Below are 13,877 nucleotides of genomic sequence, written 5' to 3' on the forward strand. Positions count from 1 at the left end.
AAATCTAAGGACAAGAAGAGGGAGTGAGCAGAAGCAGGGTGGGTGGAGATATGGATTGAATTAAAAAGGCAGACGTGCAAAAATAATAACAAAGTGTATTGATAGAAAAGACACGACGTCGTAGAATGGAAGTGATTCCGTCGTGCTTCGCAAGGAAGGCACCTTCTCGCGTCTATCGCAGTGTTGCTTCGATGAGATCCGCTGGTGGGCAGAGTTCGACCTGCAATCATAAGAAGGAGCAAGGCGAGTGCCATCGAGTCAAGTGGGTGCCAATATCACTGGTGACTGTCTCTCCCTTTCTGATGGTGCTGCTTTTTTGGTGACTTGCGCTTCTTGCTCCTCTTGTCACTCAGCACCACACACTCTCCCACCCCTTCATTCTTGCTGCGATGCATCGGCACCACCAATACCAGAAACTAACGGGTGTAAGGGATACTCCGCTGGACAACAACGACGACACCATACACTCTCATGTCCTACCAGCCGATTCAGCCGTGCCTGCAGCGTCGTCGTTTCTGCGCCAGTCCAGAGGCAGCCTTGCTTCAAGTGCCCATTCAACGTCAGCAAACCAGGACCCGCCACTGATGCCCCTCTTCACACCTGTCCTGCAGGACTTTCAGAACCGCTTTGGTTCTGCCATCCTGCAGCATGACACCGACGAGCACGAGCACGAACATGAACAGGGCGAGAGCGACCATGAAGTGATGTACGACCATGGTGCAACACGGACACGGCTGAGACCGAACCTTGACGTTGGCACGGACCACGAAGCACCTGCGTCGCTCATGATCGAAATGAACCACCGCCAGCAGGATGACGACGAGGCAGCTGGGTACTGGAACTTTGGTGACAGGGCCCGGAGGCGGTTTCAATATAAGCGACCAGGCATGGATGCAGCCGAGCTGGCTATGTGGAAATGGGTTAATGTTGAGAACTTGGACAACTTCTTGACAAGAGTATGTCCACACATTTTTTACAAGAAAATTCAGCTTAGTCGAAAGCGATGGATCTGATTTTTTTTTTTTTTTTTTGGTTCCGTGCTTTGATCTCAATTGATAGGTCTATAACTATTACGTTGGGAAGGGCATGTATACCATCCTGCTCGAGAGATGTCTAAATCTGCTGTATGTGCCACATCGTTGCCATCGAAAGTTGAAATCTTATTCATGTTGTCTAATAAGTAGCTATCACTCTTTGGTGTGGCGAATCCGCTGTTATTTATTAGGACATTTGCGTTTGTCATTGGATTCGCCACATTCTTGGTCGGCTGTGTGGATTATCCAAGGCTACGGCATTCTAGACACCTTGATGAAGTCCTGATATCGCAGTGTGTCCATAAGTAAGCATTGATTTGCTTGCCAACGTTGTGCTTGGGGTCAACGGCGCCATGGAGACGTGGAGGGACTACGCATAAAGAAAAGATTGAGACTCCTCTCCCATTAATGACTAACGATGACCTGAGCATTTCCACTACATTGACGCTTGCTGTCTAGGCTTTCCACAGGAACGTTCGTGGTTTTATTACTGTTTGCCACATTTTGGGTCGGCCAGCTGACTCGCCTAATATACGATATCCCTGAGATGGTGGACATGTGTAACTTCTACACGTATCTCCTGCAGATCCCGGATGTATGAGTTCAACTTGTTTTCTTGTGGACTTAATTAGCGTACTCAGTTATGGAAAGTGCGTGTATTAATACGAAGGTCTTTCTGCCGCAACCAAACAGGAGGATATTCAGACTGTATCGTGGCACGAGGTCATCACAAGGATTATTAAAATCCGCGACAACAACCCGAACACGACGACTGCTGCAACCATTCAAACAACGGACATGCAGCGCCTGAATGCTCATGATATTGCCAACAGGATTATGCGTAAGGAGAATTTTATGATCGCTATTTTCAACAAAGACCTCATCGATCTGTCTCCACCAGTGCCGTTCTTGCGCAACAGGACCATCCTCACTCGAATACTGGAGTGGAGTCTGAGCTTTTGTATCTTGGGCTATGCCTTTGATGAACGTGGGCAAGTTCGGAAACGGTTCCTCAAAGATACGCGGCGAGGAGAATTGGTTGAAGGGTACGTACTCAGGACACTTTTTATTGCTATACTCTATTGAACATGGCTGCGGTTTGGTGTTGACCGTCATACCACGAATCCTGTGTTACCTCTAGGCTTAGGCGACGCTTCCAGTTTATGGGTATCGCTACAATTATATTTTCACCATTTATCTCCATCTATCTGATGCTCTACTTTTTCTTCCGATACTTCGAGGTAAGTGTTTCATCCATGTTTATATGTCTATCATCTATTCGTGTAAATCGAATTCGCCCTCGGTCTGAGACTCACTTTTTAAATTGCCGCACAGGAATACCACAAGAACCCAAGCTCAATCGGCACAAGACAATACACGCCGCTGGCGAAATGGAAGTTCAAGGAGTTCAATGAACTGCCTCATCTGTTTGAGAACAGAATTAATGCGAGTTATCCGTTGGCAATGAAGTACATCAACCAGTTTCCGAAAGAAAAAACAATCCTGGTTTGCAGGTAAGTCAATGGCCCATCTTCTTTTCTTTTCGTCTAGGTCGTCCACAAACCGTGGCATTCTCATAAGCTGACGCCTTGCAACTGGTATATAGGTTTGTCGCGTTCATCTCAGGCTCATTTGCAGCTGTTCTCGCCCTGATCACGCTTTTCGACCAAGAGCTGCTGTTGGGCCTCGAGATCACATCCGAAAAGACAGTGTTTTTCTACCTTGGACTATTTGGCACAATCATGGCGGTCAGCCGAGGTATGATTCCGGACCAGACGGAGAGCTTTGATCCCGAACTACTGCTTCGAGGAGTCGTCGAGCAGACGCACTACATGCCTAACGAGTGGCGAGACAAGCTGCACACGGACGAGGTACATAATCCCTTGAGACTTTCTGTAGTGCGATTAATGATTTTCATTGAACGGTACGCTAATGCTTAGAATTTATGATACTATCGGAGGAATAGGTCCGAAAGCAGTTTGCGCTGTTGTTCGAGTACAATGCTGTGCTATTTCTACTGGAGTTCATGAGTCTGTTTTTGACTCCCTTGATCCTCTGCTTCAGCTTACCGAGCAGTAGCGAAAGATTGATAGACTTTTTCCGCGAGTTCACGGTGCATGTCGATGGGGTTGGATATGTCTGCAGCTTTGCCGTATTCGATTTCAAGAGGCACGGCAACGTCAAGGTAATTATGGTTAAATCGGAGAAGGGCAAATGCATATGGTATCATCCTACTAAACATTCTTATCTTCGCTCCACTGTATTAACCCAGTATGGAGCGCCAGCGGATGCTATGACGGACCGGCGCTTTGTTTCGAATCAAGGGAAAATGGAGAAGTCATTCCTTAATTTTAAGGTGCGTTATGGAGTAACTTTGCATAGCTACGTGTCACAAATGCAATCGGCTGGTTGCCATTTGTTGCTAACACTTGCCTCTATCTCTTGCTCTTTTTCTCTTGCTTATATCTGCTAGCAAAACAATCCCGACTGGGAGCCCAACAATCCTGAGGGTTCCATGTATCTGTCTAGGTTACTGGAGGCGGACTCTGTGCCTGCTCATGGGCGTCATCCTCATTATGCTGGAGATCGCTTACAGCCACCACTTCCTTGGGGCCAAAGTTCGGCGTTTTTGCGGCCAAGGGGTTTAGCCACTAGCACCTATTATAATCAGGATCGACCCCTGTACAACGGGAGGAGTCGTCTCGGTGCTGAAGTTCGCTCAAGGAACATCGATGCAAGTGATGATGAACAGGAGGAACTGGACGAGGAACATGTACATGAAAGAGATGAGCAGAGCCCTGGAATCAAGTTCTATCTATCCACTAATCAGCGGAGTCGGGCGCAAAATGCGACCCAGATAGAGACAGATTCAGCATCAAGCACATATGATGAACCGAATAGCCTTGGTGCCAAAGGATTTACTACAAGCCTTGGCGACTCGTTCGTCTCGGAGATTGGACAGTCATCAAATCGTGCACGTGAAGGATCTGATAGAGGGAGAGGAGGGAAGGATAAAGAGGGCAAGCATCGGAGGGACGTGGATGAGATGTCGGATGCGGAGGACGAGCGCGAGGTTCAGAAGAAGGGTGTCTTTGGGCTCTTGAACCAAATTTATGAGATGAATAATGTCACTCGATGAACGCTACTAGCTTCCTCTGCAATAAAGTGCCCACCTCCTTTCAATGCTTCTTTGTTTCTTTTTGATCGAGGGATTACACTGGACTTCGAAGCCGCGGAATACGCGGCACTATTGCAACACCGACCAATCGACACGTTGCTTGAGGCACCAAATAAAAGAATACAGAGACATATTGCTTAACGATAACCAGTATGGATGTATTTTTTATTTCTAACAGACTCTCTACAGCTTGCTCTTGTTCTTCTTCTTGTACTTGTCCAAGAGATCGTTGACCTTCTGAGGCGCATCTACATGCTTCAGGTTATGTACGTTATCCTTACCCTCGGGCCATCCGATATATGCGGGCATGAGACTGCCCTCAGGATTGAACGCTAGCTCGTTGCCCTCAGGGAATCCCTTGCTCAAAGAGCTACCTCCATCAACCGCCAGGTTGACACCGCTTATGTACGAGGCGGCTGGGGAAAGGAGGAACACAACGCTTGCTGCGATCTCGGACTCGGTACCATAACGACCGCTGGGACTCTACATTTTTGAATATAAAAGCGATTAGGGAAAGAAACATAGGGTCGTGGGGTAGATCGAGCAGTGTTGTCCATTTGTCGATGCTGCGTGCTTACCATCCAATCCGTAGTGGCGATCATGTCAACAACGTTTTCAGGGTAGTTCTTCATGCCAGAGCTGACAATGGTTCCAGGAGCAACGCAATTGACACGAATGCCGTTATAGGGGCCCCACTCAACGGCTAAGGTCTTGGTCATGTTGATAATTCCCGATCGAGCAGCACCCTATATGTCCAAAGGCAAACATGTTAATACCGTTGCCGTCAAAAGATGGTGCGTGGGTTCGATCAACTGTCTTTCTCTCTTCCGCAGCAGACGAGATAACAACTGATACGTACAGTGTGAACCATTCTGGGGAAGCCATTGCGGCACTCGGCGACAATGTTTACGATATTTCCTCCATGCTCGCCCATGTACCCATCAAAGGCAGCCTTGCACATATTGAATGTGCCGTTAAGGTTCAGATCCACGACTGTAGCAAAGCCCTTGGGGGACAGACTGCTCGCGGGCGACATAAACTGTCCTCCGGCATTATTCTAGGGATGAGTTGAGGTAAGAAAAGAGACACGCGGATTAAATACGACAAACATGGTCGATCTTTTTTTTTTTTTGCACATGAACTAAAAAGAAAACACGGTACTTACGACGAGACAGGTCAACTTGCCATGCTTGGCGACGATGGCCTCGATCAGCTCTAGACACTTTGCAGCGTCGCGAATGTTGATCTGCATAGTGTCACATTTGCCACCGAGCTTGTGGATCTCTTCCGCGGTCGCCGTCAATTGCTCCAGCTTTCTGGCAGCAATCACGACCGTTGCTCCGAGGCTAAGTCGTTGCACAGGAAAATTAAAGTGATCGATCAGAAAATATCCAACGCGGAAAATGTGTGGAGCAATAAGAACAGAGAGTCGTCCCGGGAAGGTCAAGAAAGAAAGTAAGAAGATGAGATCGGGCATGATCCTTACCTAGCCATCTCGTGGGCTATGCATCGACCGATACCTATCATTTTTTTTTTTTTTTTGGTTCAGATCAAAAGCAGCCTTTTAGTCCTAATTGCTCTGAACCGAACAAAGCAATGCCTCCACATAAAAAGTATATTTCTCCAGAAAAAACATGAATATAGCGGAGATGAATGAACGCCATACCGGTGCCTCCTCCTGTCACAAGGACGACTTCGTCCTTGAAGAGATCCTTCTTGAAAATGGAGTTGTAGGCTAGGTAGCAAGAAGAGGATTTATAGAACGTTGGGATGAGTGAGCGATAGATTCGAATGGTATAAGACCATGTCTCATTGCCGAATCGGTACCTGACATCTGCGGCGTTGTGGAGTCTTTGTGACACAGGGGGCTCAGAGTCGGTGTCGAAGTGAAAAAAAGTAAGAGGAGAAAGGCACGATGAACAAAGGAAGGATGACAAATGAGGCAGACGTTGAAGATGCAAAAAAAGAAGACCGAGAGTTGCTCGCTCGTGCAAAAAGCAGAAGGGGTCCTCCTTCACCCCTCGGTGCATTCTATTTTATGGTTTTCGGCTGGAAACACAAAGCAACTGAGCAAAGTGACAATTCGGCAGGCACGAATAGTAGAAAACATCCGGATCCTTTGGGATTTTACGCGCGCCAGTCTGCTCTTGCTGTCTGCCTCCGTCCCCTCAGCACATTTATGGTATACACATGCACCATACTACGTACGTACAACCAGCGCCTTTCGCATACAGTACATGCCTATGTTGCTTAACGGTTCTTCTTCTTCTCCTCCTCGATCGGCCCAGAATTTTCTGGCGTACCAGGCCATAGGTAGTGGAGTTATTTACATTATTTGGGATCCTTGATCCGGCCCATTGCTCTGAGCCACGCAGCCAACAGCGAAGCGCGCTCCTCGGCGCGAGCGGATTTCGCGACTGAAAGGATTCCACTAGACTGGGGAGATCACACTATGTGCATTTTCGACCTGTTGGTATTCATCGCCCAACAACGTATTGGGGAGGGTGTTCTTTTTAAAGGTAAATCATCCACCGTGAATTTCGTGTGGGGAAGTTATCGCACACCAAACGCGAACAATTGCCCCTGAACAAAAGTACTTTTCATGCTTCAAGAGATTGATCTTACACAAGAATGCGTTACTTATATGCTCGTTCTAATCATGGTGTCCTTGAAAATAACAGATGAACGGTCTTCTTGACGTTTGGGAACAAACTCTGGTGGACCTGTCTGCACCCTCCTGCAGACTGTATGCAACAAATCACTTCTTCATGGACAATATGATCTTCTTTGATCCTTTCGGCTCGGTCTGCATCATAATGAGCACTGCGAATATGTCATTTGAGGCGACTGGCATCTCCTCACTTCTCTTTGCTTCTCTTTGTCCCGATTCACAATATTCACAGCAACGGCTGACTATTCTCACCGGCTGATCAGATAATACTCGTGGCAGGTTAGGTAGCTCGAAGGTCGTTCTGGCGGCTGATAGAACGGTTGAAGTGCATTACAGAGCATTCTGCTATTGAAGCACTGGTCGTCGTCCTTCTATCTTAAGAGCGCAACTCACTTCCCCAGCTACCTCCTACTTTTTCTGTCCTTTTTTTTTTTTTTTTTTTTTTTTTTTTTTTTGATGCCACAACTCATCAAAGGTGGTTGAGGCGGTAATTGCTTTGTAATGTAGGCAAGGATTGATATTTTACTTCTTCAGCACGCAAACCAAAAGACCATATTATTGCAACGGAACTTCATACGAACGCATCTAAACTACGTTCTTTGAATGAGCAAAATGTTATCTGCTTCAATATTCGTCCTTATTTTAGGTGCTATCCGCGGCCTTGGCTGTTGCAGCATGAGATCGGATTGGAGGGCTGCAGGAATGCAATGAACAGGAGGATATGACGAGCAACTTGGGCACGATATAGTTCATAGATCAATAGAAAAATAACAGCACATTTTTATCATTCTAATCAGCCGAACTCATCCATTATGGGAATCAGAGAAAGACGTTCTGGCAGCGTCAAGACTACATTCTTCTTTTTCTGGTGCCGAAAAGGCCAAAAATGGTATTCAGATATCATCTTCATGGAATGTAAAGAGCTGGACCAGAGGCGACGCTGCTTCTCTGGTCAGACGAAGAATGAATAAAAAAGAGGCAAAATATGTCTTTTTCCAAGATTGTGTTGTCATGCATTAATTTGGTCCGCCAGAAAGCAGTTCACGTAAATAAAAGTGGGCCAAATGGGTCATTTGCGAGGTCAAGAGAGTGGTCGAAAGCAAGCGGAAGGTCGAATATGTATCGTAGAACTATATGCACTCGGTTGTCTTTTGCAGATCATTTTCATTTTCAAAAGGCATTAAAATAATATTTTTCGCTATATTTGCCATTAACTCTTGCGCCTTCCGACATAAAAAAACTAAAAAGCAGAAGAGCATTCGCTGTTACCTCAGAATATTCACAACATAGGCCTTTTTTCGCTATCGCTGCTCTAAGGTCTTGCTTGGCTGTATCCATCGTCAATCTTCGTCGTGGCTAATTTTCACTTGCTAAAAATGCTTTAACATGAAAGTAGTACCTCCTATCTTTTCCTTCATCCTTTGTAACCGACAACTCCTTATCGAAATATGGCGCGAGGTATTTTTGATTGCGCAAGAGTGCTACTGAGTTGGAGAATCGTATTACCAATGAGTCGTACTCAAATTTCAAGGGACCTGCTCTTATGGTGGTCACTAAAGTGGGGTTCAGATCCAGAGTGGACATATCGCCGCTGTGGGCCTATCGAGATCAGCACAGAAGGTACGAAGTTATAAAGGTGCACTATGCAGACGATAATAAAGAATAAAGAAAGAGAAGAGGCAGCTTACCGCCTTCCACTCACGCTCGCGCATGGTTATTCATAGCTCTTCAAGCTGAGGATACTCAGTATTAAGAACCAGGAGCCCGATGGCTGTAGAGTTGCCTAACACTACGCGTAACATGTACACATAAAATTCATGTCCTTCAATCGCAAAGAGCGACAGTACACATACAAGCATAGAATCCTGCATGGGACTTATCATACATCCATCACTTTAGAAATGAATTTCAATACGAATGAGCGACGCGTCTTGATTGAGGGCTACCATACGTTCTGAAATTGAGCGGTCAACTCCCTGATTCTAAACTTGCCCGCATTACGAATCCACGCCGCCGAAAGTAGGTCTACTGTTACTGAAGAAATCGATTGAACTGATTGTGTCAGGTGTTGCGCCATACAAACAGTCTGCTACACCCTCTCAAGACACTGAGGCTCTTGAAGAGAGAAGTCTGGGAGTTGAAAAAAAAAAAAAAAAAAAAAAAAAAAGCGTATTCAGTAAGGTGAGTTTGCTAACCCACGTACATATACTCAGAAATGAAAAAAGAGGCGAAAAGTGCACTTTGCAATTTATAATAGCATTATGCGATATCAAATGCAATGCCATGTCCCTTCACTAGTCGTCCAAGTCTTGCGCGATCCAGAGTAGAATGGGTAACGAAGAATCGGTATGGGATGAAAAGAAAGCGTACGGGAGAAAGATAGGACATTATGGATGATCAAAATATGGTTATCATCATCACTTGTGCTATATCGGCGGTTCAAGTGCCTCCCTCCTCACACACATCGTGACTTCAGCTTGCCGGTGGATCAAAAAAAAGCGGCTGCGTAATGTATTTGAGAAGATAGGACCCCTGCCCCCCCCCCTTTTTTTTGTCAGCTGAAAAGGACGGGATAGGTTGAATGAAAGTTTCTCCAATCCAATGAACCTGCTATGGTTTGTCGTCAATCGTGGCGCAAAGAGAGGTCTTTATTCTACAAGCGCATGAAATCTAGGATAATGCTGCCTACATACGATTAAGGTATGGTATGAGGGAGGGTATGCGCGTGCACATTAGTACAAGGGTACAAGACTACAAAACTACATACAAAAATGTGGAAATAATGAATAGGACGAGAACAAAAAAAAAAACAGTGGCAAAATGCGACAACAAAGAAAAAGATGAAAAGATGTGGAGTAAGGCGAAGGAGCGAGGGAAATCATGAGAGCGATTTGATCCAAAAAAAAAAAAATAGAGCGGAATAGCCCAAGTGAATCATTGCGGAATCTCGAGTTCTTTCGAGTTGCGGAGGGCTTCTACCCAGGCGAGCGTCTGGAGCTGTCTACGCTGATGTGTCTGCGCCTCGTCCATGGCCTGGGCCTCTCTTGTGCGCTGCAGCAGGCAAAAGGCCTGGAAGATGCGATAGCGATGAGTGTGGTCCTGGATCATGTGCTGCTGCAACGCCATGCTATGACGAAGCTGTCGCTTATACCGCAGATCGGCCGCGGTGCGAGGCACAACTGTCGTTGTCGAGCTAGTCCAGACCGTCGTTTGGATTTGCTTCGCAAGCTGGGCTGCTTGGTCTGCGTCAGGGGACAAGGGAACTATGGTGGTGGTGGTGCTGTTTGAGCGCGTCATCTGAGATGCACCCTCCGCTGCGTTCATGGTCGCACAGGGCTGATGCGTGTGGAGGGCCTTTGTTGTTTTTGTTGCAGCTACTGCTTGCCGCAGACGCGCTTGGTATTTGAGCCTCAGATGGCGTAGTTTTCTGATCTGAGCAGGACAGGGCAGCGTGATTCTAGCAAGCTCTTGGATGCGACTTCGCCCTCTAGTGGCACTTGACTGGTTCATATTTCCAGCTGCGCCAAAAATCTCTTGAAGATCGAGACGAGGTTGGCTTGTGCCTCTAACAGGAATGTGGATTGTATTGGGGTCGATTTCCAGTTTGGCAATGTCCTCTTCGCTGACTGGGTCGATGCCCTGTGCTGGTCGCTGTTCGGATTCGGCGGTACTGACGGGCTGCAATTGGAGGCGATTGATCTTTTGCAGGTACTGAATATTTTGAATCTGCTGAGCATGGTAGAGCTGCTGCATCTGTACCATTCGCTGAGCCAACTGAAATCGCTTGATGACATGAAGAGGCTGCGGCTGCTGCTGCTGTTGTTGCTGTTGCTGTTGTTGCAAATGCAGAAGTTCGATGTCTCGCACGCGCTGGCAATGCATGATTTGCAGCTGTCGGTAGTACTCGAGTTGTGCGACCAAGTACTGGTGATGAAGCTGGGCAGATTCAGGGCTCGGGAGGTGAAGGGGATGATCTGCTTGCGAAAGCCGCTTACGCATTTGCTGTTGGTACTCCTGGTGTTGTGCAAAACTCGCGCGCAATCGCTGTTCTGCTAAGCATTGAGGGTCGGATCGCCGCTGCATGCTATATGCTGCTGTTGGTGTGGGCTGGGAATCGCTCTTGAACTTTGGCAGCTCGGGTGAGGGAGGCGGGGAGGAAAGGACGGTCGAGACTTGGGGCGACATTGCATTCGAGTCCGTAAATGGAGAGGATGGGGGAGAAGGCGCGGGCTGTTCCTGGGAGGGGAAGGTCAAGAATGGTGAGGGCGAGACAGGGGAAGTGTTCGCATCCAGACTCAGGGATAGAGAGATGTTCATCGATCGATCGAGTGAGAGAGTAAAGACAGGAAGAAGACTGCAATGGAAGAGAGAGAGGGAACGAACGGTAAGTAACAATGGTCAAGAAAAGACGGTCTGAGATGTGAGGAGGGGGGAGACAGTAGGAGATATGGGCTGGGGTATTTAAATGGTCTGTGGAGATTAAGACCTGGCCATAAAAAAGCCAAGGCTGAGAAGAGAAGAGAGGCTGTGCGTGCATGGGAGGGGTGTGAAGACTTCATATAATGCCCTGAAAAGAGAGTAGCGTCTTGGCAGTGCAACACAAGGACGGGATTTTCTTTTCTCGGCATTACATCTGAAGAAAAATAGCCTGCAGGCGAAAAAAGAGAAGAAAATCATTGCTGATGCCCAGATCCGGCTGTTGGCGCGGCAACCCCCCGCCCCCAAAAAAGAGGAGGCCGTGTGTATAGACGTATTCATGTACGTATGAAGCGTACATGAACATGTAGAGTAATGGACGTGTCGATAGATGAGGAAGATGTACGGGTACCTGTTGATGAGCCCTGAAAAAAGATGCGCGAATACAGTACTTGGATCGGGCGAAGGAATGGAGTGGAGCTGAGTTGAGTCGAGGGAGAGGGTGGAGCCACAGACAAATAGAGAGATAGGAGTAGACAGACAGATAGGACGATAGAAAATGGGGGGAAACACCGGGTATTTGTATAGCGATAGACTATGCAGATGCTACACTAGAGTAATCACAGCATGTGGAGACATGGACATGGACATGGTATGCCATGCCATAGGACCAAGTGTTGCAGCCCTGGTGTGTACGAACTGTAGTCCACTGGACTAAACTCAGTCAGGCAGGCAGACAGGGAGACCCTTGCATGGGAAGCAGACTGCGAAGAGAGGTAATGAATAAAGAAAGTCGTTTGTACAACGACGAGTGCGATGCGATGATGTATTTTGGTTACAGTAATCCTATTCTAAAAAAAAAAAAAAAAAAAAGGGCACATGCAGGTCCTTTTCTTTGGACCGACTGAAAAATATAAATTCTTTTTTGGCTCTCAGTCAAAGTCCGAAGAGACCATTGAACAGCACACCACCAATAGACCCTACACTCGCAGAACGATCTTCCTCTACACTCTACGGGAGAAAGAGTACAGTACTCCATCCATCCAATCCAATGCAGTCCAAGCTAATGGAGTACGGCGGCGTCATGATGCTACGGTGGTCCGTCCACTGGTGAGCAAAACACTCAACACACACGGCAATCAAGTCCACATCCATGCATGTAGTTATGTATCTAGCCTACCCATCTGATGAGGTTGCTGCCTGTTGTGTTGCCTGTCGCGCTGTCTGTACTTGAATGCGCAACGCGCTATGTTTTGTATGGAGTGTGTGAAAAAAAAAAGAGAAAACACGAAGTGGCTGTCTGCTCCAAAGGGCTTTGTCGAAATGGTGCCTAGTCCATCTTGCATTGATCTACATCGGTTTCATAGGGACACAGAAGGTCGGGTAGGGCAGAACATAAGCAAAGAAGAGCGAAGAACGCGCTGATTTAATCTACTCCTCCACCTCTTCCTCCCCACTTCCTCTTCGCCAGTGATGTTTTCTGTGGTGGTTTACATAATATGAGAACAGGCAACGGATAATGCGACGTCTCTGGAATATGTACGACATATTCGATTAAATGTATTCACGTAAATCGAGGTATATCGCGTTTAAGTCGAATCGGGATAGGAGGAGAAGGATAGAGTGAGAAAAGAGGCAATTGAGCCGATCGGTGATCTGGCAGTTTCATTCTTTAGTTTGATTGCCGTTTTTAGCAAAATATTCGATCCGCGGACATTCTTTGACACTGGCAGGCAGTTTGATCCCCTCGTTTGCGTTTATGTCTGCAGCTGCGTCTTTTGCAATCACTGTGTCCACTCAGAACAACAGCTCCACCATACATTGTAATCCATCCGGTGGTCCCTGTTCTGTTGTTCGTTGCGATGACATATGTCCGCCCTATCCTGTTCTCCGAATTGATTGCGTTCGTGACCAGCTACACCGACGCGTCCAAGGCGAGGAGTATCGAGCCTGAACCAGTGTGGAGAAGCTACGGGCGGACGATTGGCGTGCTGACGTCGAGTGTGCTTGGCGATCTGTTCAGTGTCCAGTACCAAAACATTTGTTTTCAGTACTCGATTCGCGCTCGTGGTGTTCTCAACAGCCTCATCTACCGCAAAGCCCTATCACAAACATAGGCGGACCACCCTCATTGGCTCGTGAATCACAGTCGCATTGGACCATCATCCCACTTCCCCTTGGACCGCCATATATATCCCTATTGAGCCGCTGTAGCAATCTCGTTGACTCGCTTCAGCTCTCGAGCATCTGTTCCTGGTATGTTTTACTGAAAGTGCTAGTAACTTACAGGTTATGCTGCTGTGCGAGGCATTTTGGGAAGAAGGAAAGGGAATGGTTGACCCATCCTAGGCAATCTTGGGCCGTCACGGTCCCCAGGGCTGTCTTAACGCGGCTCTCGACTGTCCCACCGGACGCGATCGCTCGGCTCCCAAAGTGGGACTTGACCTTGGACCAGCAGGCGCTCTCTGTGTGTGCATGTGAAGAAAGCCGCCTCGGAGATAAAAAGCGATTTCGACGAAGAAACAGAACGTGCCTTGACACCGGTTGACCAGTCATTCATCTGCCAACATGGATACTA

At 47.3% G+C, this 13,877-nt stretch overlaps 3 protein-coding genes across 3 annotated transcripts; 1 reads left to right on the top strand and 2 right to left on the bottom strand.

The window, feature by feature from the left end:
* The first annotated feature begins 293 nt into the window (after positions 1-293).
* Positions 294-4,295, top strand: BC939DRAFT_526681 (autophagy protein Apg9-domain-containing protein). Its single transcript, XM_051561377.1, has 11 exons — positions 294-956; positions 1,060-1,124; positions 1,226-1,339; positions 1,494-1,629; positions 1,728-2,080; positions 2,176-2,275; positions 2,370-2,548; positions 2,641-2,905; positions 3,001-3,219; positions 3,307-3,390; positions 3,508-4,295. Exons 1-11 carry the CDS (start codon positions 390-392, stop codon positions 4,171-4,173), a joined length of 2,748 nt encoding a protein of 915 aa, XP_051414943.1. The 5' UTR covers positions 294-389; the 3' UTR covers positions 4,174-4,295.
* Positions 4,296-4,348: 53 nt separating this feature from the next.
* Positions 4,349-6,394, bottom strand: BC939DRAFT_443339 (uncharacterized protein). Its single transcript, XM_051554525.1, has 7 exons — positions 6,040-6,394; positions 5,879-5,947; positions 5,699-5,732; positions 5,378-5,558; positions 5,072-5,269; positions 4,791-4,958; positions 4,349-4,695 (listed from the first exon to the last, which is right to left on the bottom strand). The coding sequence occupies exons 1-7, from the start codon at positions 6,044-6,046 to the stop codon at positions 4,396-4,398; spliced, it is 957 nt and encodes a 318-aa protein (XP_051414944.1). The 5' UTR covers positions 6,047-6,394; the 3' UTR covers positions 4,349-4,395.
* A 3,108-nt stretch (positions 6,395-9,502) lies between these two features.
* Positions 9,503-11,487, bottom strand: BC939DRAFT_443340 (uncharacterized protein). Its single transcript, XM_051554526.1, has one exon. It carries the CDS (start codon positions 11,198-11,200, stop codon positions 9,818-9,820), a length of 1,383 nt encoding a protein of 460 aa, XP_051414945.1. The 5' UTR covers positions 11,201-11,487; the 3' UTR covers positions 9,503-9,817.
* Between the last annotated feature and the right edge of the window lie 2,390 nt (positions 11,488-13,877).

This window comes from Gamsiella multidivaricata, assembly GCF_025024155.1.
Source record: "Gamsiella multidivaricata strain RSA 2152 chromosome Unknown BC939scaffold_14, whole genome shotgun sequence".
Taxonomy (NCBI): Eukaryota; Fungi; Mortierellomycota; class Mortierellomycetes; order Mortierellales; family Mortierellaceae; genus Gamsiella; species Gamsiella multidivaricata.

Excerpts from the sequence above, each read along its gene's own strand:
- BC939DRAFT_443340 (XM_051554526.1), bottom strand. The coding sequence starts at position 11,200 with ATGAACATCTCTCTATCCCTGAGTCTGGATGCGAACACTTCCCCTGTC.
- BC939DRAFT_443339 (XM_051554525.1), bottom strand. Across the intron at positions 5,270-5,377 it reads GCAAGTTGACCTGTCTCGTC|AATAATGCCGGAGGACAGTT; the intron begins GTAAGTACCGTG and ends ACTCATCCCTAG. Across the intron at positions 4,959-5,071 it reads TCCCCAGAATGGTTCACACT|GGTGCTGCTCGATCGGGAAT; the intron begins GTACGTATCAGT and ends TTGGACATATAG.
- BC939DRAFT_526681 (XM_051561377.1), top strand. The coding sequence starts at position 390 with ATGCATCGGCACCACCAATACCAGAAACTAACGGGTGTAAGGGATACT. Across the intron at positions 2,081-2,175 it reads CGAGGAGAATTGGTTGAAGG|GCTTAGGCGACGCTTCCAGT; the intron begins GTACGTACTCAG and ends TGTTACCTCTAG. Across the intron at positions 3,220-3,306 it reads AGAGGCACGGCAACGTCAAG|TATGGAGCGCCAGCGGATGC; the intron begins GTAATTATGGTT and ends GTATTAACCCAG.